At 42.3% G+C, this 27,458-nt stretch overlaps 1 protein-coding gene across 2 annotated transcripts; it reads left to right on the top strand.

Annotated features, from left to right (window-relative positions):
• LOC140914981 (arylsulfatase D) lies at positions 1–26,709 on the top strand. 2 transcript variants are annotated; one of them, XM_073354172.1, is made up of 10 exons: positions 1–103; positions 4,649–4,798; positions 7,190–7,311; positions 11,715–11,837; positions 16,287–16,710; positions 18,991–19,127; positions 19,344–19,478; positions 22,029–22,191; positions 24,376–24,497; positions 25,291–26,709. In XM_073354172.1, exons 1-10 carry the CDS (start codon positions 30–32, stop codon positions 25,659–25,661), a joined length of 1,821 nt encoding a protein of 606 aa, XP_073210273.1. In that variant the 5' UTR covers positions 1–29; the 3' UTR covers positions 25,662–26,709. The 2 variants fall into 2 exon arrangements, with proteins under 2 accessions (XP_073210273.1, XP_073210284.1); XM_073354183.1 differs by lacking the exon at positions 11,715–11,837.
• The last annotated feature ends 749 nt before the right edge of the window (positions 26,710–27,458 follow it).

Raw genomic sequence — 27,458 nt, 5'->3', positions numbered from 1 at the left:
GATTTGCAGTGCAGGAATCTGGCTTTCAGATGGGAGTCGACCAGCAGTGTTCTGCCACTTGTACCAAGGGGTCGCACTCGAAGACCTTTCCTTTGTCCAGAAGGTGTGTAGGTCCAGATCCTCTGGAACATGGTCAGAGCTTTGTATTCTTTGTGCCCTCTGCACAGGCTCCCAGGTGTTTTTGAGCCATACTCTGTTTTGATGCAGAATTTTATTTACAGGATGTTTCAAAATAGTAAACCCTAGGCAGTAAAAGTCTGTTTTTCTTGACTTCTGTCTGGCTTTCAAGTCAAATTGCATCTCTTCTCTGCTAGCTCCTATCTGCCCTTGTCTCCAATTGTCTGCTTAATCAGAACTGCTGCCTTCAGACGGGGTGGCTCATTGTGTCATAAACAGTGGAAAACAACATGGGCAGTGTTAAGAAAGGAAAATAGCAATTCATCCCTATTTCCTCTCCTCTTTCCTTCTTTGATCCCTACAAACTCAGCTCTATCCAGTTTGGGATTTGCTGGATTGTGACAAGCACAGATACACTGGGGAAAAGTTTGCTTTCAATTTCACCATCAGTGGAGTTACTGTGCATTTATAAAAAGAAAAGGAGGACTTGTGGCACCTTAGAGACTAACAAATTTATTTGAGCATGAGCTTTCGGCTGTAGCTCACGAAAGCTTATGCTCAGATAAATTTGTTAGTCTCTAAGGTGCCACAAGTCCTCCTTTTCTTTTTGCGAATACAGACTAACACGGCTGCTACTCTGAAACCTGTGCATTTATACTAGAGTATCTGAGAGTTTTGCACTCTAGTTATATTTCATGTGACCTGTAGTAATTCTCTGGTTAATTTACTCTTACATGCCCTATTTTCCTCATACATCTCCTTTGTTACATTTGTTTCTATCACTGATTTTCTTCCCTTCTCTTTTCCTGCTGTCCCATCTGAAGGAAAATCTGCAGGTTTATAGATTGATAAGGTTTAGGGCCAGCGGGCACTATTCACTCATGTAGTTGGACCTCCTGTGTATCACAGGCTGTTATATTTCACCCAGTTATCCCTGTATTGAGGCCAATTACTTGTGATTATGTAAAGTATAATTTATGTAAAGCCAAAGCATATCTGCCAGAAAGACATCATCATCATTTGATGACCTCTTCCCTTGGTAGTTTGTTCCTATGATTAATCAGCCTCACTGTTAAAAATATGCTCCTTATTTCTTTGAATTTGTCAGGCTTCTGCATCCAGCCATTGGTTCTTGTTGTTCTGTTCTCTACTAGATTAAAGAGCCATGTAGTACCGAGTATTTTCTCCATGAAGGTACATATGCACTGTAATCAAATCACCTCTTGATCTTGTTTTTGATAAACTAAACAGATTGAGCTCTTTTTAAGGCTCTCACTGTGATATTTTCTCCAGCCCTTGAATCATTGTAGCCTTTTCTGCACCCTCTCTGCTTTTTCAACATCCTTTTTACAATGTGGACACCAGAACTACGTGGAGTATTCTAGTATTGGTCTCACTAATGATGTATGCAGAAGTAAAATCACCTCTGTACTCCTACTAACTACTCCCCTTTTTGTATATCCAAGGGTAGCATTAGCCCTTTTTGCCACAGTATCGCACTAGAGCTCATGTTAGGTTGCTTGTCCACTATGATCCCTAAATCTTTTTCACAGTCACTGCCTTCCAAGACACAATCACCTGGCCGGCATTCCTTGTTCCCAAATAGATAACTTTGGTATGTATTTGGCAGTATTAAAATGCTTTTGCTTTAAAATGGGCCCAGCTCACCAAGCGATGCAGATCCAGATGAATCTTGCAGCAATGCGTGCCCTGAAATTCTGCATGTGTTGTAATTTTCCCTGTAAAATTCCATTACGTTAAAATATATATTTTTTTCTCTCCTGGTCTGTTCCTTTTGCTTGTGGAGCCTATTCCTTCAGCCTTTTGTACACATTCCTAGGTTGATCAGTTCCTCACTTGTGATTAGACAAGCAGTGCAGGATGCCAATTTCTCATGTAGGCTTCATTCCACTTAGAATTAACTTAGGGTGACCAGATAGCACGTGTGAAAAATCAGTCCGCCGTTGTGGGTAATAGGAGCCTATACAAGAAAAAGCCCCAAATATTGGGACTGTCCATGTAAAATCAGGACATCTGCTCACCCTAAATTAACTAGAAAGGACAGTTAGGGGGTCTTTTTAAAGGAGGATATGATAATGTTTTGACACCACATATGTTCTTTAAGAAACATGAGTGGTTATGCATGCTGTGGGTGAATGAACAATAAAAATATTGTTGCACATGGTACATTCCAATTCCACATTTCCTTTTTACCCTAGCCTACTCCAACAATACATAATTAGATCTCACAATGCCCTTGTTCCATACTTGGGGAAATACTACTGAAAGGCCATCATCTCTAGGTATGAGCACAGCAGCTTAGGGCATCCATTTGAAACTGTAGCTGGAATGTACATTAGGCAGCAAAATTCTATTACCCTGAGCAGGAATTTATTTTGGGTTGATAACTCCAGTGTCATCGACAAATATTTAGAGCCTCACGCTGTGCAAAAATTAAGGGCTAAGACATTTGTAGATACTAATAAAAGCAGCTTTCATAAAGTCAAACTGCCTTGATTTTAGTAGTAGGAGAGAAGAGAGAGTTATTCCTGTCAGTCCATTTCAGACAAAAAAATGCCTGCATGAATTAATCTGCCCTCCTAGGGGCTGTTGTTTTTCCTCCGGTGTAATGTATTACGCTCCAATATCTTGCATGGCTATTACTGTATCACCCTTTGTGCTCTTTGCGGGAGTTCATAATACCAGTACAACATGGTGTAACTTTTAAGAGCTATCTTCAACTGTACTGTGATCAGCAGCCTCCCTTCCAGAGGACAAGTAGTATGAGTAAGTGGAATTCTCAAAGTTGCGTCCAGACCCAAGTTTCTCACATGACAATACATAGCCATGCCAAAAATTATTAATAGACGATTGCATAAGGACAAGAACTTTGCTCTTAAGCAATTCATTGGCTGCAGCTGCATATTCCTTATTTACAGTATGAAGCAGATTTATCTTTTATACCATTGAATTGTTTCTAAATATGCTTTTGTTTCCAGCTTGTTTGTGGGGTGACAGCTATTCTTTCCATACATCACATTTTTGGAGTAAACAACTTGACAGCAATTCTTTAAAAGCTAAAGGCTTAGGAGTGGATTGATATTGGGAGACTCTTTTCTCATGCAGTACTATAGAACTGCTACTGTTCTTACTCCAGCAAAATTACTGATTCCCTCACCAAGGACTTTGCAAGAGAGAGAAATGTGGAGTCAGGCTCAAGGAATGTAATCTTTAACTGACATTTGGAGCAGCTGAGAACTCTTCAAAAGCTGACCCTGTTCGAGACAGACATACTTAGTATATTAGAAAGTGTGAAAAAAATGGGATTTAGGAGCTTAAGTCAATTTTGAACATAAGAACAGCCATACAGGGTCAGACCAAAGGTCCGTCAAGCCCAGTATCTTGTCTTCTGACAGTGGCCAATGTCAGGTGCCCCAGAGGGAATGAACAGAACAGGTAATCATCAGGTGATCCATCCCCTGTCCCAGATTCTGGCAAACAAAGGCTAGGGACACCATCCCTGCCCATCCTGCCTAATAGCCATTGATGGAAACGTATCTAGTTCTTTTTTGAACCCTGTTATGGTGTTGGCAACAACATCCTCTGTCAAGGCATTCCGCAGGTTGACTGTGCGTTGTGTGAAAAAATACTTTCTTTTGTTTGTTTTAAACCTGCTGCCTATTAATTTCATTTGGTGACCCCTAATTCTTGTGTTTTGAAAATTTTACCTTCAGACTATAATCCTGGGGCCAGCATGAAAGCCAGGTAAATGGGAAAAGGAATCCTCTCTCCCATGCAGGCCTGTAGTGGGAGACCTTTGCAGAGCTCCTCCACAGAGGCAGCCCAATGACTAGAGTAACCTACTTGGGAGCAGGGAGACCAGTACGTGGAAGGAAGGAACAGATGGGGGGGTACACACAACAATGGAGCCTTTGCCCTTCTGTCTCCTGTTCACAGCAGGCCCTGTGGAGTTTAGCTGTACACCAGAGGTGAAAGTAAGCCAGTATGGCCCGGTACAGCATACTGGTAAGAAAGTGCTGATCGTACCAGCAGGGCAGCTGATGGGGAGGGGGGCAAAAGAGGCAGCTGCCCTGGGGCCCAGCATTTTAAAGGGCCTGGGGCTCCAGCTGCCACTGCTGCCACTGCACCTGTGGATGGAGCCCCAGCCCCTTTAAATCGGCACAGGCCAGGCAGCGCTGAAGGGCTGGCTGGGGGATTTTGCCAGAGGCCACGCCCCTTCTGGGGGCCCAGAGTCGCTCCCTCCCCCCACACCTTGCCCTGGACCCCGGCTGCCCTGCATACTGGTAAGTCATTTAAGCTACTTTCACCCCTGCTCTACACCCACCCCTGTATCTAGTTCCCACTTCCTCATGCAGCAGACCCGCTGCCAGCAGCGCTCTCCTCGGCCGTGGAGGCAGGGGCTACATTTTGTCCTAAGTTAATTCAAACCTTGGCTCATATTAGCATTTCCATTGGGAACAGTACAGTGGTTCATACGGGTAACGACTTAAGTTGTTTTACTATATTTCAGGAGCTACCTAACTGCTCTGCTGGCATTATGCATATTTCCAAAGACATGTGGAATGAGTGTCGCTGTGGATTCTAAACCCAATATTTTACTGATAATGGCAGATGATCTTGGCATTGGAGACATAGGTTGCTATGGTAACAATACCATAAGGTAAAGGCTCTCTCATAATATATGTATGTGTTTAATTTTTTCAAGTAGGCTACATGTTTTACAGGCATAAAATAAGAGAAGCTCCAGCCCCAATGACTTTACAGTCCAAGGCCCCAGTCTTTCAAACACTCATGCATGCACTTAACTTAATGCATATGAGTAGTCTTCTTGTAGTCAATGGGGCCAGCTCACATACAGTTAAGTCCATGTGTATATACTTGTAGGATTAGGGCCTACATATACAATAAAAAAAGAAATGGGGGAAGGAAGCAACATTATTATTTCCACTCGATCTGAATTTCCTTTTATTTTCTGTCCATTAACCTCTGACTACATGTTGTATCATTATTATTTACCCTTTGTCTATCTCTACATATATCTTACACTTTACCCATTTCTACTTTTTTTATCTATAAACCTGGCTCTTTCTGTGCTATGCTTTTCCTCCAATCTTCATCCATTTTCTCACTCCTTTCTTCCGAGTACATGAGGCCTCTGCCCACTGGATCCTGTGGGCTGGCACTCACTAATTTACTCATGAGGGATGGCCCACAAGGCCTGTACTCTCCCAGTTAGCCTGGGTCTGTAGCAGGAGCAGAAGGGCTTGTTCCACCTGAAGAAGCTCCGCCTTTTTTATAGGCAATCCCAAAGAGGTGGTAGGGGGTCTCCTCCTGCCTCACATGGCGGTGCTGGGGTTCCAGAAAGGAGCACTGTAGACTTCCTGCCCCCATTGTCCAGATCTGCCATTCGTGGAGGTAGGAAGGTCTGTAAGGCCTGTTTCCCTCCTCCTACTGCTGCAGTCCTACCCCCTGGGAGAGTTAGAACCTTATAAAAATATCATTGTGTAACTATATTATTATTTGCTGCCATATATAATCTGTAGTGTCAACACTGAACAGTAACTGCTTGGCTCACAAAAGCTCCAGATACCTGATTGGAGGTTTTGGTTCAGTGAACTCCAAAATATAGGGTTATAAAAGTGACATACAGTAGAACCTTAAAGATACAAACACCAGAGTTATGGACTGACTGGTGAACCGGATACCGTGTGAAACCAGAAGAATCAGGCAGCAGCGGAGACAAAAGAAAAAGAAAGAAAGCAAATACTGTACTGTGCCTGTATTACATCTTAAAGGTAGGCACATCTGGGCTGCCTGTCCTCCCCTCACCCCACTCCCATCCGCGGGGTAGCCACTTACATCTAGGAGTGAAGACGCTGCGTCTGCCAGCCCAAGGCAGCTGGCAGAGCAGGAGCAGCACTGGGGTCTGCGTTGTTTTCACACCTTCCCCCGTCCCCCCCGGCCAGGAGTTTGTGGGGGGGGTGCTGTTTTCACACACCCCTCCCCAGGCCAGGATGGGGACGCTGTTTTCACACCCCTCCCCCGGATGGGAGGGGGACAAGCTGTTTTCACACCTCCCTCCTCTGGCCAGAAGGGGACAAGGTTGCAGTCCGATGCAGGGAAAGAAGCTCCCTGCAAGAAAGATGCCAGCACTGAGGAGGGGATTCAGCAGCTGCTGGAACCTGGCTTGGAGTGTCAGCTGCTGAAACTGGAGCCCGAACTGCACTTTGTTCAGAATTACAAACATTTCAGAGTTACAGACAACCTCCATTCCCGGGGTGTCCTTAACTCTGAGGTTCTACTGTAGTCAAAGCATTTGAATGGGAAATCATTCCTTCTATGTTCAGCATCCCACTTACATGTTTCAGAGTAGCAGCCATGTTAGTCTGTATTCGCAAAAAGAAAAGGAGTACTTGTGGCACCTTAGAGACTAACAAATTTAGGTGGGCCATTTCCAGCAGTTAACAGGAACGTCTGAGGAGCAGTGGAGGGAGGGTGTGGGGGGGGAATAAACATGGGGAAATAGTTTTACTTTGCTCATCTTAAGTGATCACTCTCCTTACAGTGTGTATGATAACACCCATTTTTTCATTTTCTGTGTGTATATAAATCTCCTCACTGTATTTTCCACTGAACGCATCTGATGAAGTGAGCTGTAGCTCACGAAAGCTTATGCTCAAATAAATTGGTTAGTCTCTAAGGTACCACTAGTACTCCTTTCCACTTACATGTGTAATTGCAGCAGTTTCATTTTTGCAGACTAAGCTATATTTGAAACCATTGGCCACATTTATTCCTGTGTTAACTCATTCAAATCAGTGGAGTTACTTCAGGGATTAATTTGGTCCTAGTTCTCTAGTGGTGAAAGGCTACTCAGCACTGTACCAAACATTCTTAAAGTATACATATAGCATAAAAGAGCAATGCTTCCAGGGAAACCATGTAAAAGCTGAGTTAGTTTCGATTTCTCTTGTAATAAGTTTCATGTATGTATCCTTCAACTTGCTACCTACTTGTGTTAACATATGCCTCTTTTGTTTGTTCTTTGTAGGACCCCTAATATTGACCAGCTGGCCAAGGAAGGGGTGAAACTTACTCAGCACATTGCTGCAGCTCCACTTTGTACTCCAAGCAGAGCAGCTTTCCTGACTGGCAGATACGCCATCAGATCAGGTTGGGCACGTTTTTAGTGATACAATGCTGTCTATTTAATCAGCTGAGCTCTGGTGATCATCAGTAACAAGTCAACATCTACCAACAGTCCCCAAATAGTGAAATATAAGATAATGCAGTAATTTTCTATCCTAAGTAGAAGAAAATACTCTATTGCTGGTATCTCAGATTTGGATGGTAACACTTGGTAAACAATGAACTTTTGGGGCTGGGAGGGGTTAACATCATTTTACAAACCTTCAGCATAACCGTATGAAAAAAGTCAGAGTCACATTTAAGTGTCTTAGTGTAGGAGTGAAAGGATGCCAATGTAAAATGAGATTCTTCACATCTTTAGCTTTTACAGAGAATGCTGTGTCCACTTCCTTGTGTTCTGCTGAGCTTGAAAGCTATGGACGAAGGGAATACAGTGGGTTCTAACAAGCAATGGTCAAGCTGTGACAGTTTAGAAAACCCTTCCCATTTATTTAAAATCTTTTGCAGCGGGTGATTGACATACCACAATAATTTCTGTATAGAGTGGAAGATCACAAAATTATACAAAAAGAGAGAAATTATTGTATTTTAGGTCAACATTGCAAGGGAGCAAAGGGCTGTTATCAGATGAGAATATCAGCTATTTTATAGACTCTAATTGTGTTTTGACACTATAAAGAGACCAAATATGTAAACTTTTAGCTTTTCAAGATATTGTTGACAGCTAATTATTCTTTGTAGTCCTAGCAGTCTCTTGAGGAAGAACTTGACTTCCCTGTGCTGTTTTGAGTGGTTATGTCTTTATCATATACTCATATCATTTGCAGGCCTTCTAACTACAGAACTATAGAAAAAAGAAAAGGAGTACTTGTGACACCTTAGAGACTAACCAATTTATTTGAGCATAAGCTTTCGTGAGCTACAGCTCACTTCATTGGATGCATACTGTGGAAAATACAGAAGATGTTCTTATACATACAAACCATGAAAAAATGGGTGTTTACCACTACAAAAGGTTTTCTCTCCCCCCACCCTACTCTCCTGCTGGTTTACCTTTTGTAGTGGTAAACACCCATTTTTTCATGGTTTGTATGTATAAGAACATCTTCTGTATTTTCCACAGTATGCATCCGATGAAGTGAGCTGTAGCTCACGAAAGCTTATGCTCAAATAAATTGGTTAGTCTCTAAGGTGCCACAAGTACTCCTTTTCTTTTTGCGAATACAGACTAACACGGCTGTTACTCTGAAACAGAACTATAGAAGTGACTTTTAAGCTGATATAAATGTGAACGCTAGCACAAAATATTTGAGAGTTATAAACTGTGTGGTATGCAGATTTGACATTGGTCTTAGCTTGCCTAAACTTGTGTAAACCAAAGACATGGAGGAGATAAATATACTTTTGTGTTTAAAGCCTAGGGACTGGGTTTCATTCCTTCCTGCAGAATGAGGATAATATTTATCTGCCTGATGCTGGTGTCATGAGACTTAATTGACGTTTGTGATGAATTTTGAGACTCTTGGGTGGAGATCTATCTGGCCCCATTACCACAAGGCATTACTGAGTGTCTTGCAACCTTCAATGTAGGGAAATATTATCTGCATTTTTCAAAAGGGGAATGGAGGCAAATCAAGACTAAGGCCAGACGGGACGACTTAGTCTGAGCTCCTCTGTATCACAGGCCACCACCACCACCCAGGACCCACACACTAAACCCAACAACTGAAATTAGACCAAATCCCACAGGAGACTATTATGTATCATAGGCAGAGAATAAAAGGGACAAACTGCCCAGTGCCTGCGGCCCCTGCAGCAGTATGAAAAAGATTGAGTGAGATATAGCCAGAAAATTATGGCAGATGACCCACACGCTGCAGAAGAAGGTGAAAACCTCCAAAGGTCACTGCCAATCTGACTGGAAGAAACTTCCTTCCCGATTGCTCATATAGTATCATTTTGACCCTTAGCATGCGAGCAAGAACCAGCCAGCCACATACCTGAGAGAGATTATGCTTGGTGCCACCTCAATGGTTTGCCAAAGATAAGTCCAGTGTCCCATCTCCAGCTTGGCCATTCCTGATGCTTCAGAGGAAGAAGATTAAAAAACAAACAAAAAAACCTCCCAACAAAATACATTGGAGTGCGGGTATCCCTTCCTGACCCTGGCAGGTAGCCAGCTGAAAGCCTGAAGCATGAGCTTTAGGAAAAGAAGACCTAAACCAGATGTCAGTCCCAGGGTTGCTGAGATTCTCCTACCAGCACAAGTAATTCTGTCAGACAACTGCACTCATAAATCTGTCCAGCTCTCTCTTGAAAATAGTTAAGATTAACTGCAACTCCTATTGGAAGGCTGTTCCAGAACCTCACCCCTCTGATGGTTAGAAAGATTCTTCTAATTTCCAGACTGAATTGTTCATGGTGAGTTTATATCTAACTGTTCTTGGGCTGACATTGTCCTTTAGCTTAAATAGTTCTTCACCTTCACTAGTATTTACCCCCTTATGTATTGAGAGCAATTATATTCCCTCTTGGCCTTCTTTTTGCTAGACTAAACAAGCCAAGTTTTTCCAGTCTCCTCTCATGAGATAGGCTCTCCGTTCCCCAGACCATTCAATTAGCTCTTCTCTGCACCTGTTCCAGTTTAAATTAATCTTTCATGAACATGGGTGACCAGAATTGCACACAGTATTCCAAATGAGGTCTTGTCCAATGGCGTTAATACTTCTCAATTTCTACTGGAAATGCGTCACCTGTTACGTCCTAGGATTGCATTTGCCTTTTTCACAGCTACATCACATTGGTGACTCACAGTCATCTTGTGATCAACCCCACACCCAGGTCTCTCTCCTCCTCTGTCGCTTCCAACTGATGAGACCTCAGCTTGTAGCAGAAATTCTTATTATTAGATCCGAAGTGTGTGATGTTGAATTTAATCCCATTTGTATCACTCCAGTCTTCCAGGTCATCCAGATCTTCCTGTGTAACCTTTCCAATCCTCCTCCGAATTGATGATGCCTCCCTACTATGTATCTTCAGCAAATGATCATCATTAGCACACTTCTATTTTTTTGTACCAAGGTCATTAATAAAAATATTGAATAAGATTGGTCCCAAGACTGATCCTTGAGGAATTCCACTAGTAACCTCCCTCTGGTCCAATAATTCACCTTTCAGCCTGATGCCTTCTCCCCTTTTAGACAATTTCTCATCCACCTTACGATGCTTGTACTGATCCCCACCTTCCCTAATTTAACTAAACATTTCCAATGTGGTACCATGTCAAATGGTTTGCTGAAGTCCAAGTATATTATATCTACTGCACTTCCTTTATCTAAAAATCAGTTATTTTCTCAAAGAACAAAATCAGGTTAGACTTGCATGATTTATCTTTGGCAAACCCTTGTTGTGTTACATCCCCTTTACCATTTACCTCCATTAATTTAATTATTCTGTCCTTCACAATTTGTTATAAAGCCTTGTATACTACTGAGGGCAGACTAACTGGTCTGTAATTGCCCAGATCATGTATTTTTCCCCTTTTCTTAGCTATAAGTATGATGTTAGCAATTCTGCAAGTCACATGGTACTACCCTTGGCTAGATAGAGCTGTCTGTGACAGAGCAGTGAATGGAACCCAGGCTTCCCAATTCCCAGGCTAATGCCCTAAAGCATGGGCCATCCCTCCTCTCTGATACAAAAAACAGTGCCAAATATTATTTGTTTATTGTCTTGCTCTGTCCTTGACCCATTAAAGCACTTTGATACCGCAATAATGCATGTGGTGCAAATACATACATTAGTATATAAACAATCTGGGACTGCTACATTTTATTCTTATGGCCTTGATCCTGCAAGACTTATGTGGGTGTGCTTTATGCTCCATGAATAGTTCCACAGGTTCAAAGTTAAGTGCATGCATAAATCTTCTATGCAGTAAAAAAGAAAAGGAGTACTTGTGGCACCTTAGAGACTAACCAATTTATTTGAGCATAAGCTTTCGTGAGCTACAGCTCACTGCATCCGATGAAGTGAGCTGTAGCTCATGAAAGCTTATGCTCAAATAAATTGGTTAGTCTCTAAGGTGCCACAAGTACTCCTTTTCTTTTTTGCAAATACAGACTAACACGGCTGTTACTCTGAAACCTGTCATTATGCAAGGCACTTCTATGCAGTGTCGTTATAGCTGTGTTGGTCCCAGTACATTGGAGAGACAAGATGGGTGAGGTAATATCTTTCATTGGACCAACTTACACTGGTGAGAAAAACAAGCTTTTGAGCTCTTCTGTCTCACTCACCAACAGAAGTTGGTCCAATAAAAGATATTACCTAACCCTGCTTAAATCTTGGCAGGAGTGTGGCTTAAGCAATGAAAACAATGAAAAATCAAGCAGAAAATACTCGGTGTATTTTGTTATGTACTGCAGGCATGGCTTCCAGTAATGGGTATCGTGCCCTGCAGTGGAATGCTGGGTCAGGAGGACTCCCTGTAAATGAAACCACTTTTGCCAAGGTGCTGCGTCAGCAGGGTTACACCACGGGACTTATAGGTATGTAGGAATATGTTTTATCGTGAGTTGGCACAGGAATGATTACCCGGATGTTTGGGAGACTGTTTGGGTTTTTATTTTCTCTTAACTGTCTGTCAGTCACAGATGGGTAGCCCCTGAGCAGGTGAAAAAAATACCTAATAGATGCAGGTGTCTATATTAATAATAGTGGTAATAATACCTTATAGACTTTGAGGCCAGAAGGGACCATCGTGATCATCTAGCTCTTATATAGTGCTTTTCATCAGTAGATCTCAAAGTGCTTTACAAAGGAGGTCAGTATTATTATCTCCATTTGACAAATGGAGAAACTGAGACACAGGACTTGCCCAAGGTCACCCAGCAGGCCAGCAGCAGAGCCAGGAATAGAACCCAGATTTCCTAAGTCACCATCCAGTGCTCTATCCATTAGGAAACACTGCCTCTCTGATATTTATGATAACTGTACACTCATCCTATATTGTAGCAAACTAGCACTGTTTAATATTTGTAGTGTGGAAAGACCTAGAGACTCCCAATTGGGGCTTGTTGCCCTAATGTGGTAGGTGCTTTACCCATGCATAATGCAAAGACAGCCCCTACCCCAAAGATCTAACATTCCCATTGAACATTTAATCATCTGAACCCAAGGGAGCATAAAATAGGAGAAGTAAAATATGTCACAAGAAGTGGCATGGTTACAATGGTTAGAACAACTGAGCTTTGTACTAGGTCCAGGAGCCTTTCCAAAGCTTAACAAAACTCTCTCAGTGCTTCCTTTGAGATATAGATATACACACAGAGACAGAGACAGAAATCCAACAAAGGAAGGACTTTAATCATTTCTTTTGGCTATAGAGGGGGAAAGGGATATAGAAATTAACAGCAGGTAGGTAGTACACAACTGGCTAATATAATATGTTCCCCACTCATAGGTAGGTAAGTCCAGCCGTGTTCAGAAATAGCATGTTCTGCCTCTGGATTATTAAGTAGCATTTGAAAATGTGAAGTACTATCCAAATGTGTGATGGTATAGCATAGAAGTCAAGTCATTGGTACTGTTTGCCTTTGTAACCCCTAATGGTAGGTGAGAAGAGCAGGTGCTTTTTTCTGAGGAGGAGGTCTGAAGACTAATCCAGGAATTTATTTATTTATTTGTTTATTTACCGATCACAGAATAAAAGCAAACAATAAAAGATGAGTATGTAAACACACAAGCAGAGATGCCAAAAAATCCGAGGACATGAAATCACTTGAATTTGCTTATTTACGAATCATCACGAAAAAGAGAATGTTTTGATTTTTCATCAGAATATTTTTGTGCTGATTTGTTTAGGTGAATTTCACCCTTTCCCTGGACTGTTCCATACTTGCTAACCATTACCATCAAACTTTTTCCTCAGCAAAGGTTATTTTTAACTCAGTCTTACCAGCTCCCGATACAAACTCAGTGACCACTTTCATTTTGGCTGTTGGCTCTTCCAGTGAATCAAAATGATCCTTCTTCAGGTAGCAGTCTGCTTTTTGACACCAGTGGAAGATTCCTCGCATCTTGTTTTACTTGCTCGCAAGATGGATTTTGATGTGATCTAGTGTGCTATTCCACCTTTGCCATCTTGGATCTAAAGTTTTTGAGACTCGTGAACCTTTAATACATACCCAAGTATGTGATAAACCCACATTTTTTAAAAAATTAAAAAGTCAGGTAATGGAGGAACCAAACTTAGTATTAACATAGTTGCAAACCTCATTTGCTGCCTTCAATGCCCGGGGTCCTCTCACCCCCATTAGTGAAATTTTTCTGGCGAACCCCCAGTGACGTTCTGCAAACCCCCAGTAACGTTCTGCGAACCCCAGTTTGGGAACCACTGGTCTAAGGGTAATCCCAGTGTTAGTGGAACTCAAGTCAGCTGAAAACCTGGGGCTTGAGTATTTACATTAACTCTTAATCCTATGTTGACAATTTTCTAATCTGGGCTTGAAACTGGGGCTCTGGCATCTACACCGCAGCACACAGCCCCGAGTCAAACCAGCCATATCCCAAATTCCCTAGCGCCCTCCCCAAATGTGGTTGCTCCACTCCTTTGACTGTGATGCACTGTGGGAAAACTTGACTGTCCACCTTGCATGTTAGAGGAAGTTTGAACAGCCCGCCAACACAGCCTGCCGAGGACTCAATGTGGCCTGTGCGCTCTGAGCTACTGGAGCCAGCCACGTGAAGGAGGTGCCTTTTGAAGAAACTTCTCTTGCTTGTGCTTTCACGCTTGTGTCAGGAAATGGGCAGAGCTTCTATGAGACACTGGTGGACCTTTTGGTGGCATTTTCTGACCCACCAAATGCACCTGACTGATTTTATGATAGAGCAGGAGGAGGCAGAGTACCCAGGCATGGCAGACTCTCACTGGCTGATGCTGCTCACTACACTCAGTTTAGCCTCTGATTGCCCCCACGTACACCGGCACTTCTGACACAGGGTCACACGCACAGACCGGTGGGATCACATCTGCATGCAGAACTGGGATGACCAGCCGTGGATCCAGAACTTTCGCATAAAGAATTTCACATGATGAATTCAGGGGCCAACATGACTTCTACACGGCACTATCCCAGCTGACTAGGTCATCGTGCACAGTGCTCAGCACTTGATCAAACCCCTCATAAAATGGGCATTTGGCTGGCGAGTTACTTGAGGTGCAGTTCTGGTCCCTGGTCTTCCGGCACTTGCTCTTCAGCCTCTTAATCCGCTCCCTGCCTTGCTCACCAGTCCAGAAGATTTGCAGCGCTGTCAGCTTTTTAGCTATCTGCTGATATGTGGGATAATTCCAGGTAGTCTTACTAAAGTCTACGATTTTACTGGCCTCGCACCAGAGATTCACCAAAATCTGGCTGTGCTCCCATGATCATTAGGCAGCGTGCTTTGCAAAAGGCCTGTTCTGTTCAGTTTCTGTTGTAAACACAGAAGGTTCTTTGATGGTATTTGCAGCTTGGTGGTCAGGAGACAATGGAAGGTTTAATGCTGACTTGCTGAGCTGCTGCTGCTGCTGCTCACCAAAAGGGGTGGCTTCCATTTTCACTGCAGGTGATTGGAGATTGTTGGGATAGAGAGGACAAAGGAAGCTGGCCCATGGAATTGTAGGATACTTTTGGCAGACTTACAGGATGTGAGTTAACCAGGACTGTGTCTACACTGCAAAGCAATAGGGCTCTAACTCTGGATCCTGGCTTGACAAAGGCTCGGACCTTCTAGCTCCAGATGGTGCTAGGATCCTAGGTCTGAGCACGAGTCTGAGAGATTTGTATGTAGATGGAAGGAGGATTTGGACTCAAGCCAGAGTCTGAGCCCAGGCTTACGTTGCGGCGTACACATCCCCTTACTGGAAGCTGTGTTCATTTTATATAAGCTGGAAGCAATTCTTTGTGCATATCAAGTCAACAAGAAAACAGTTTGCAGTGCTTGCAAATTCATCTTTCATATTTTTTCTGGATTCGTAATAAGAGGAAAATCAGGCATTTTCTGTTGGAATTTGGGATTACTGGTTTATACAGAAGAAAGAATAGAGGATTAGATACTGGTATGGGTCTGACAACCTGAGAAGACTTATTTGGGGAGGAGGCTTATAATGCACAGAGATTTTGGAATTAAGTTTAGGTAGACCATTGCATGTGGATTTATAAATCTCCTTAAATACACTTGGACATAGGAAATGTTTCTTTGTTTAGGATTAAGTTCTGAGTGCTTGCCTTTGCAATCTTAAAAATGTTTTAACGTCGTTTTTTGTGGGTTATATATAAAATATATATAAACTGAATCGTACATTGCCATATGCCAAAATTGAAAGAATAACTGGTATTCATTTTGGGGGAAGAGTTACATCTACAGCAAACTAGTGGCATTGCTTTCACTTCACATTTATTATAGCTACAATTGCCTACATTTGTAGAAAACTATTATTTCATAAATGTTGGTACATGTGTTTCCTGTAGTATGTTTCAGTATTCATTTCTTATATGGCTGCATAGATGCAGACTAATGTTTTTTACAAAACAAATCCCTTCCCTGGGTAGGTTAATCTATGGCCCCAGAAACCCTGACAGAGTCCACAGAAACTTTTATGCCAGTATGGAGTTCTACTGGCTTCAGTGGAATTCCACATAGGTGCAAGGATCCACCTATGAAGATCTCTTTTTAGATTCAGGGCCTGCGTTAAGACAAGCACCGTAAAAGACTGCAGACACAGGGAGGGACTGAAATCCATGGTTCTTCTTCCGAGTCTTGCACAGCAGGCACCTGCATTGCAGTGCTAACTCCATCTTTTACAAGTGCTTTTTAATGTTCTAGGCTGGAAGTTTCAAAGGAACCTAGGGGGTTTATGTGCCCAACTGCCATTTAAATGGGCACTTAGCTCTCGTAAGGCTTCTGTGAAAATCCCAACCCTAACAATTGCCTTTCTTTGTTTATTTAACTTTCAGGGAAGTGGCATCAGGGTATGAACTGTGAAGCCCTCAATGATCACTGCCACCACCCTTCAAACCATGGTTTTGATTATTTTTACGGCATGCCTTTTACTCTCCTAAACAACTGTCAGAAAAACAAACCTCCCGAGTTGGATGCAGTCCTTCAAGCCAAACTCTGGCTTTACACTCAAATAATTGCCCTTGCTGTGCTCACAGTTATCATTGGAAAGCTTACTGACTTGATTTCCGCCAGCTGGAAAATAGTCGCCTTCTTTGCCTTAGCTGGCTCTCTTTTTTTCACTTCCTGGTACTCCAGTTATGGATTTGTGCAATATTGGAACTGTATCCTGATGAGGAACTATGATATTACTGAACAACCTATGAAGTTGGAAAGGACGTCTGCCCTCATGCTTAAGGAAGCAGTTTCATTTATTGAAAGGTAACTAAAGGCCTTCCTTTTTTCTTAAAGGAGACAAGATCCCAGGAGTTTTTTAAGATCCTTGGTGCAAGTGGAGTTTTTTGCATAAGCTGTTAATGTCTCTGGATAATTCTTTTTCAGATATTTTTGAAACACATAAGAAATTTCTGCCTACAAACACATTGCTCACTGACTTGGTTTCTGGAGCCAAGAAAACATGTATGAATGACGTGTTAATGGGGAGAGCATTTTGAGTATTGACAACAAATGAGTACACCACGGATTCGACTTTATTTCAGCAATCCTGGATCTGGAACTACCTGGAGCTTTTCAGATAGGGTAGAGTTTAACCAGGTGACATATGTCACCAAGGACTTGTTTTTCAATTTTTTTATTATTTGCAAAACAACACTGTGTAGCTTCTCCAGCTATCAACCAAACGCTAAAAGATTTTTTCTAACTAAATCTATCTCTTCATATTTATCATGAAAGAATGCTGGGCCAAAGTCCATGGTATCATCTGAGGTGTAAGTCTTCGCAGAATTGGGACCACCTTGTTAACCCACATGGGTGGGATTTTCAAAAGTGCCAGATGATTTAGGCTCATAAGTCCCAGTGAAAATCAGTGGGGTGCATGCTCCAAAATCACTTAAATGCTTTTGAAAAGCTGTAGTGAGAGAATAAGTAATTTGTATGGAGATCTTGTGATGGGCTGCAACCTGATGGCCCATACTCTCCATTGTGCCAGTGAAGAGTGGCACCATTACAGCACAAGACTGCTGCAAATAAAACATGCTTTTTGGCAATCGCTTATTTTTTAGGTTTCCATTATTGTCCCCCCCACACACACACACACTACTATCCTGTCATCCCCTCTTTTAGCTTTCAGGCTGCTCTTTCTCTCTTGCCAGCCCCCCATCTCTGTTAATGGAGGGCTGTTTCTGGTCCAGCGCTACATAATCCAGCAATTCTCCTACAGTGGTTGCCAGGCTATTCTCTCTGTGGCTTATTCTCTTACTCCCTTTCAGACATCTTTTTTTTTTTTAACATAAGAATATAGACTAATTAACCATAGTAAATCTGACTGTTTGATCTATTTGGTCAGGTATCCTGCCTCCTGCAGTGGCTCATCCCCTTTGGTGCTCATCTGGAAGGGAACAAACTACAAAAAGCCCCATGAGACATCCAGATAACTGTACTGTGCTATACATAGCAAATAAAACTTCAGGTAAAAAATTCAGAAGTGCTTAAGTCCCATTTTCAAAAGTGGCATAGACACTTAGGAGCCTGTGTCCTACTGACTTTCAGTGACTTTTAGTCAGTGGTTGGCAACCTGCAGGCCGCATGCGGCCCATCAGGGTAATGTGATTGCGGACCGCGAGACATTTTGCTGACATTGACCATCCTCAGGCCTGGCCCCCTGCAGCTCCCAGTGGCCGCGGTTTGCCGTTCCCAGCCAATGGGAGCTGCGGGAAGTGGTGGGTCGCAGGAACATGCTTGCTCCCACTTCCCACAGCTTCCATTGGCTGGGAATGGTGAACTGCAGCCACTGGGAGCTGTGGGGGGCTGGGCCTGCAGACCGTCAGCATCAGCAAAATGTCTCACGGCCCGCAATCAGATTACCCTGATGGGCTGCATGCAGCCCGCGGGCCGCAGGTTGCCCACCACTGAGTTAGATGCTTAACTTACTTAGGCACTTTTGAAAATTCCTCTAGGCATCTATTTGCATCTTTAGGCATCTAAATACTTTTGTAAGTAAAGGTGCATAAATTGCTTTGAAAATTGGACTTAGAAGCCTCAGTCATAGAGGTGTTTTTTAAAAATTTACCCTTCCTGACTACATGTGATACCTTGAAGTCTGACATTTATTTCTGCCTAACTGTTCTATTATCATGTGTCCCTCTTTTTTCTTTCACCCAGTTTACAGCCTTCCATGGTGCCACGCTCTCTCTTTCTCTTTATTACGGAGTGGAAAATAGCTAAATTTTGTGTTGAGGTAAAGCCCTCTTGTGAGGAGCTTCTGAGATCATTCTCACTAGGGAAATTGTTTTGAAAATATATACTGTTTGGTGCATTGTAATGCAAACCCTTCTGAGGAGAGACATTACCCCCCAAAATAGCTAGTGTCATCCATTGTGCACATTACGAGACAGAATGCTCTGGACGGGCCAAATTAAGGTCAGTGGCATTATGTCAGGATGAATACGGTGCTAGTTATAATGTATGTGTGTACATGTGTGAATGTGAAAGCTTCTAGAATTTTCCAAATGCACAACAAAAATATTCATTTAATTCTTTAAGAAACAAGCATGGACCATTCCTCCTCTTCGTTTCCTTTTTACATGTTCACACACCCCTTTTCACCACGGAGAAATTTCTTGGGAAGAGCAGACACGGCTTATATGGAGACAATGTAGAAGAAATGGATTGGTTGGTGGGTAAGTGTCCTTTATGAAAGAGACTTTCTTTAAATGTATCAGTGTAAAAGTGAAATACTGATATCGACCAAGTTTTTAGAGTCTTAAAAGCTATTAAAGGTTTCTGCAAGGGCTCTGCAAAGCTTTAGTGTTCTGATCATTTTAATTAGATCTTGATCTTTTTGTTTGATTCATAGCAAAGTTTTGACTGTTTTTCTGTCTTTCTTTAATTTACAGGCAAAATTCTTGATGCTATTGACAAGGAAGATTTGAAAAACAACACATTCACGTATTTTGCCTCTGACCATGGAGGACAATTGGAGGCTCAAGAGGGAAAAACTCAGCTAGGTGGCTGGAATGGCATATATAAAGGTAAGAAATATGTTACGATTTCTTTTAAGGTTAGAAATGCAATAGAAAATTAATGTGCTTGACTAACACTGATGGGCTCAATGTGAGTTGGGTCCCATCTGGGGTGAAAAGCTGCTTTCTTCTTCTGAGTCAACAGTGTGCCCTTGTTGCCAAGAAGGCCAATGGCATTTTGGGATGTATAAGTAGGGGCATAGCCAGCAGATCGAGGGACATGATCGTTCCCCTCTATTCGACATTGGTGAGGCCTCATCTGGAGTACTGTGTCCAGTTTTGGGCCCCACACTACAAGAAGAATGTGGAAAAATTGGAGAGAGTCCAGCGAAGGCAACAAAAATGATTAGGGGTCTGGAACACATGAGTTTTATGAGGAGAGGCTGAGGGAACTGGGATTGTTTAGTCTGCAGAAGAGAAGAATGAGGGGGGATTTGATAGCTGCTTTCAACTACCTGAGAGGTGGTTCCAAAGAGGATGGTTCTAGACTATTCTTAGTGGTAGAAGAGGACAGGACAAGGAGTAATGGTCTCAAGTTGCAGTGGGGGAGGTTTAGGTTGGATATTAGGAAAAACTTTTTCACTAGGAGGGTGGTGAAACACTGGAATGCGTTACCTAGGGAGATGGTAGAATCTCCTTCCTTAGAAGTTTTTAACGTCAGGCTTGACAAAGCCCTGGCTGGGATGATTTAATTGGGCATTGGTCCTGCTTTGAGCAGGGGATTGGACTAGATGACTCCTGAGGTCCCTCCCAACCGTGATATTCTATTATTCTATTCCTGGTTCTAGCATAGATGTCATGTGTAACCATGGACAGCAAACTTAATCTCTCTGTGCTCCATCTTGTTTCTCTGAAATGAAGGTATTAACCTTGCCTGTCTCACAATGGTATTGTGAAGCTTGCATAACACCTGTAAATCATTGTGAGTTCCTTGGATGGAAGGCTTCAGAGAAGGGAAAAATATTTGTATTAAAATAGTTATTAACTGATCTTTTGTAGAGAGCGAGGGAAAATCGTAAGGAGAAGTGGTACCAAAAAAAGCTTTCTTCTTTGTGTATACAAACTCTTGACATTCACAAGCTTCAATGGCATTTTATGGAATCATTCCTACTAGATAGTAAATGTGAATGATTTCCATGCAGTCAGACAAATTCAATTATGGTTACTTATTGTACCCCAGAAATCATAGATACATGGGTAATCAGAACAGAAAAGGAAAGGAGGAGTGTGCTGTCCCTCACAGTGACAAGGCAATCACTGCACAGTTTTGTTGCTTTCAGTATACTCTACACAAGACAAATGCTGATCAGAAAGCATGTAAATGTTTTCATTTTTCAAACTGCAGCTTGTATTAATTTTGCAACCTGGCCTGACTTCTAGTGCAGCACTGGCCAAGTACAGAGCCAGGGGCAAAGACTTGAAACTGTGACTCCCTGAGCTGTGGAAATTGTGTTCTACTGAAAGGGAGAGTTTGCCTGCTTTTAGAGAGGGGAAGGAGGAACTTTTCCTAGCTCCTGGCTCTTCCTTATGCAGTTGGACTGTTAAGTGGCTCTGATTGCTGCCATTGAATGGAAGCAGTACTTATAGATTTGGTGAATGAGTCTGATGGGATTTGGAGGGCGAGCAGCGAAAAGACATGGAAACCTGATGGCTATATTGGGTGTACCCAACTGTACCACAGTACACATCTTTTCTTCAGCACATAAGCAATCTGAGCATTCTGATGCTTGATCTGTGTAAAAATCTTATTCTATCTATATCTGTCTTATTCCTGTGTACAATGTGGTTAGGGAAAAACATTTGACTGAAAGTTCAAATAAGGATATATGATAGCTTTTGTATTATTGAGATTCATGTTTCTGGTCTTGAAGTTCTTGGGTAACTTTTTCAAAACCACCTAAGTGACTTTGGAGCCTAAATCTCATTTTCAAAAGTGAAATAGGCACTTAGGTTTTAGACTCCTAAGTGACTAAATCCTACATGCTGAGTCACTTTTGAAAATGTTAGCCCATGTCTAAACAGAACCAATCTGTACTGAAACTCTGAATTAAAATGGGGGATGAGGCTCTTTATATGCTTTTTTAAGACGTATTTCATACCCTTCAGTCTTGTGTTTTCTCAGAGCGTTTCCAGTCTCTCCCTTTTTGCTAGGCCATGGGGCTATTTGGTGTAGGCTCTCAAAAGTTTCATGTCGCCCCATTCTGACCCTACATAAGGATGTAGACTAACAGCTGAGTGCAGGAAGAGCTGTGTGAGGGGAAGAGAGAGAAAATTATTGCCGAAGAACATATATTTGAAAGCTTGCTTGCCCATTTTCCCATCTGTCCCAAGCTGCAAGTCATTGCAACAGACATTAATTACACACACCCTCCCAGTTTGAGGGCGTGTTTGATTTTTACTTTTTGAGTGATTCTGTGCATCCCTCTCGAAGTTTATGAAATCAGAACTTAACCACTGAATTAAACCTTTGCAATGTGCTGCTGCCATCTGTCTCTAATTTCATGCACAAGTCTAATGTCTGTTAATGAGTCATAACTGTTATATGTCACTTTGCTGTAGGTGGAAAAGGCATGGGAGGCTGGGAAGGAGGCATCCGTGTGCCAGGGATACTTAGATGGCCAGGAGTCTTTCCTGCTGACACAGTTATTGATGAACCTACAAGCCTTATGGACATTTATCCCACAGTGGCTCATCTGGGTGGAGGGATAGTGCCCCAGGACAGGTATGGAGACAACAAAGTATATTCACTCCCTATATCTGTAACAACAATATTGCTGCTTATGCTCTTGCTAAACTTTACATTCATTGTGTGGTATGCACACTATGGGTTAGAGCATGTAGTGCATGGGGGTAGGATAGTTGTCAGAACAAGGAAACCGCAGAGAGTATGAAATGAACTATTTAAGGGTATGTCTACAACTGCAATAAAAACCCTGCAGCTGGCCCATGTCAGTTGACTCGAGCTCGCAGGGCTCAGGCTCTGGGGCTATAACATTGCTGTGTAAATGTCTGAGCTTGGAATGGACCCCAGCCTCTGAAACCCTCCCCGCATGATTCTCAGGTCCCAGGTTCTAGCCCAAGCCCAAAAGCCTACAGTGCATGTCACCATGCCTCAGTGAGTCACATCTGAGAACACCAGATTCAGGATAAACTGCTGAGAAATAGGCTGGACTCACCTCCAGCTGCTGGTTATTCAATCATTAGATATTCCAAACCAGTATCAAAAGTAAACTTCTGTCTCACCACACTGGTTAAAAAGAAGTCAAAAATGCAGTCTCCGCAGGCATTTCAGCCCTTATTTCACCACCCAGACACTAGACTTTATGATGAGTGGTTATTGAAAACCAATTTCATTAAACAAAGGGTTCTTCTGATCGCAAGAGATCAGCCACATACCCAGATCAATATATAACTCAGATCCTACCCAAGAATCATACTGTTGCCAATCCTTTAGTATCTAATATCTAAATGTTTATTTATAAGAGAAAAGAAGGAGAGTTAAAGTAGTCAAATAAATTATATACATACATTGAAAAGTTCTTGGATCAGCTTTTGTTCTTGGATCAGACAGCTGGCTTGTAAAGTCTCTGGTAACTTCCAAACGACTGGAAGGTCCTCAGTCCCCTGGTTGGAATGCTCCTTTTAGTGTAAGTCCATAGCCCAGAGATCAGAGCAGGAAAGAGGCAAAATGGAGATGCTTCCAGGGTCCTTTATACCTTCTCCCATGTGGAGGGACTGTTCTCAGTCTTAGTTTGTGGAAAATTAGGGGCACAAGGTGGAGTCCAGGGTCACATGAGCTTGTCACATGCCCTTGCATGCCTTGATGACTCATAGGAGCCATTACCCATATTCTGGCTCAAGCATCCACAGGAAGGCTTACCGGGTGGGAACAAGCTTCTTCTGTGGCCCATTGTGATATTTAAGTGTTCTTTAATGGGCCATCACCTTGAATAGCTCATTCACAATGTGCTGGCCAGACTGGACGTAAATTACCTTGTGGGTGTTATCCCAGGAGCAAACACATTTGAAATCTAGATCTATGTAGCCAGTATTCATAACTTCAGGTACAAAATGATACATGCGCATAAACAGGATAATCCTACTCATCAAATCATAACTTTTCCATTTACACCTTACATGATATACTTTGTATAAGATTTGTTGCAACTGTCCAACGAGTGGCAATATTAATTATATAAACAGTCATGCTCTAGTCATACAGCACCACAGTGCAATTTTACAGCCCCGCAGCCCGAGTTCCGCTTGCCCAAGTCAACTGATAGGGGCCAGCCCTGGGTGTTTTATTGCAGTGTAGAACTCTGAATGGGGAGGCCATCCCCCGAATGCCACACTGCTCTTAATTGCAGAAGTGTCAGAAATATACACGCCGGGGTAATATTTTCAAAAGCACCTAAGTGCCTTAAAAATGGGACTCTTAAGTTACATAGGAAAGAAAAAATTATTCATCAGTGTTATTACAAGAAAACTATTAAATACTAATTTAGGCCCCAAATCAGGGATGCACTTATGTGCTTAAATCCACCCCTATTCAGGAAAGCGTGCTTAAGTGCTGTTCTCTTTAGGGATGCTTTCCTGAATAGGGGTCTTAGTTTTCCATAAGAACTAATTCTTTGTAAAAACTGTTTGTGTACTATTCAATAGGATAAGTCTGAATTTTTGTTTTAGAAAGCATTTTATTTAGGGATTTACAGTATTTGCTTAACTTTTCTCTAATAGCTGTTCTAAACGTAGGCCACATGCAGCAGGGAAATTATAAACATATAAACATGTAAACCATCTGTAGACGTAGTGCCAGTGGCACTAAGAATTTTTTACTGCAGAGTGAGTAATAAATACAATATTTATTGTCCCAGTTTGGTGACTTCTCTTATCTCCATCACATTAGGGTAGTTGATGGCCGGAACCTGATGCCTTTACTACAAGGAAAAGTTCAACAGTCAGAGCATGAGTTCATGTTTCACTACTGTGGGTCATACTTACACGCGGTGCGATGGCACCAAAAGGACAGTGAGTATAGACATTCTCCCCATGATGGATACAAACTCTAGCAAATATTTTCTCCTCATAGAAGCAGTCATCATAGCAACCACTAACTGATTTTTTTTTTTTTTTTTTGCAATAATACTTAGGCCAGGTCTACACTGGCAACTGAATAACAAAACTTTTGTCTTTCAGAGGTGTTAAAAAAAACACACACACCCCAAAAGACAAAAGTTTTGCCAACAACAAGCGCTGGTGTGAACAGTGCTTTGTTGGCAGGAGCACTCTCCTGCCGACAATGCTAATGCCGCTTTTTTTGTTGGCAGGAGAGTCGACAAACAGCAGCTACACTGCTCGACTTTTAGCGGCACAGCTGTAGCGACATAGCTGTGTCACTAAAAGTTGCATAGTGTAGACATAGCCTCAGTGAAGTTCTCTGTGCTTGGCCCAAGTTCTGTGGAACCTATGGATTGACTCCTGAGGTTCTTGGTAAGTCAGAACTGTCATGGAAGTTGTAGTGATGTCTAATGCCAGCAGAAGGTGCACCACAACAAAGGACTCTTTGCAATCAACATAGAGAAAAGATGTAAGTGGAAGTTTAATGAAAACACCTACTGTACCATCCTACAGACGTTTTCATCTCCACAACATCTAGTGCTTTCAAAATCAGTATCTGTTCTGAAGGACTTTAAGAAGCCTTGTAACCTTGTGTGTTTTCGTTGGTAAATGTCTTTGTATTCCTTCAAGGAGCACTCTCAAATACCAGAGTGCTATGTTGTACTCATCATTTAGTCCCTATATCTGATTTCTCTCCTGGCAGGTGGGGCACTGTGGAAGGCTCATTATGTGACCCCAATATTCCATCCAGAGGGTGCTGGAGCGTGTTACGGAAGAGGAATTTGCCCTTGTTTTGGGGAAGGTGTAACCCATCATGACCCTCCTTTACTCTTTGATCTCTCCAGAGACCCTTCCGAGGCCAAACCTCTATCACCTGGCACTGAGCCCCTGTTTGACACAGTAATAAGCAGAATAGAAAGAGCTGTTCAGGAGCATCGCCAGACACTGACTCCAGTCCCACAACAGCTCTCTTTGTACAACGTTATGTGGAAGCCCTGGCTGCAGCCGTGCTGTGGGACATTCCCGTTTTGCTGGTGTGATAAAGAAGGTGACAGTGCACACCCTGCTCTGTAAAATAGGTGGTTGTTCATAAAACCCTGCAACTGTGAATGCTCTGGTGCAGTCAACTTGTAATAACATCATTTCTGAAAAATCATGTTTCTTTTGGGCCAAATTATACCTAAAATATGCCTCTCTGGGGAGCAAAGAGGCCTTAAGTGAGGACGAGGGGGTTATGGTAGCGCTTTCTCCCATTTACTCTCCACTACTGGCTAGGTGCATAAAGCGCACTCCATGTACACATGGAATAGTACCTGGAGAGACTTGTGCCTTCCAATATGTATTTAGGAGCCTCACTTTAGGCACCCAGGTCTGAATATTTTGGCCATAAGGCATCCAGGCACAGTGGATTCTGTGTTACAATTACTTCCGTTTCCCAGCACATCACTGCCTCGCAGAGGTATAACTCCATTCTCTGTTGGGCGTTTAGCTATAGATAAATATTTGAAACCGTCAGAGAGATATACACAAGAAAAAGTAAAATTGGCTTAGGAAAGAACCGACTGCAATTTTTCAACAGCTTTTGAACAAACTACGGCTTTAACTGGATAACAGTAAAGTTAAATAATCATGCACGCCAGAAAGCAGAATGTTGCTCTTTAAGATTTTTTTTTTTATTGTCATTTGCACAATCATTACTAAAAGTAGCTTTTGGTTGGTGAGCAAAGGGTCCTGTTCTAGATTGTAACTGGCAGTTTTACTGATAAATGACACTAATAAAAATGTATAAAATAAATAAACTTACTTTATATGTTTACGGTCATCTTGGGTAAAGAAGTATGGTGATCGTTGGTGGGATTTACCACTTCAGTTAGTGAACAAGAAAAAAAATCATAGTTTGGAGAAATCTACGTAATGTAATATAATAAGCAAATATCTAAGTGAATGAGGTGCTGTTCCGTAAAGGATTCAGCAATACTTGGTCAGTTTCATCCTTGGTGTAACTCCATTCAGATTCACCGCGACAAATTTGACCCATGGCTCCTGCTGAAGTAGAAGCCTGTCATTTTAGTGCCTAGTTTTGTTGGATCATATTAAAGAAGTTCTGTATTAAAATCACAAATGAGTTTGATTCCCCAGAGTTTAAATTCCAGGGTATTACTAATTAAGAGGTCTCTTGGTTTTTGGTACTGTTTCTCTCCCTCTATGTGTGAAACTTGCAAGCTGCTAACTGTGTTCATAGAATCATAGAATATCAGGGTTGGAAGGGACCCCAGAAGGTCATCTAGTCCAACCCCCTGCTCAAAGCAGGACCAATTCCCAGTTAAATCATCCCAGCCAGGGCTTTGTCAAGCCTGACCTTAAAAACCTCTAAGGAAGGAGATTCTACCACCTCCCTAGGTAACGCATTCCAGTGTTTCACCACCCTCTTAGTGAAAAAGTTTTTCCTAATATCCAATCTAAACCTCCCCCACTGCAACTTGAGACCATTACTCCTCGTTCTGTCATCTGCTACCATTGAGAACAGTCTAGAGCCATCCTCTTTGGAACCCCCTTTCAGGTAGTTGAAAGCAGCTATAAAATCCCCCCTCATTCTTCTCTTCTGCAGGCTAAACAATCCCAGCTCCCTCAGCCTCTCCTCATAACTCATGTGTTCCAGTCCCCTAATCATTTTTGTTGCCCTTCGCTGGACTCTCTCCAATTTATCCACATCCTTCTTGAAGTGTGGGGCCCAAAACTGGACACAGTACTCCAGATGAGGCCTCACCAATGTCGAATAGAGGGGAACGATCACGTCCCTCGATCTGCTCGCTATGCCCCTACTTATACATCCCAAAATGCCATTGGCCTTCTTGGCAACAAGGGCACACT

Source organism: Lepidochelys kempii, chromosome 1 (genome assembly GCF_965140285.1).
Source record: "Lepidochelys kempii isolate rLepKem1 chromosome 1, rLepKem1.hap1, whole genome shotgun sequence".
NCBI lineage: Eukaryota > Metazoa > Chordata > Testudines > Cheloniidae > Lepidochelys > Lepidochelys kempii.
This window is presented reverse-complemented; position numbering and strand designations above follow the sequence as displayed.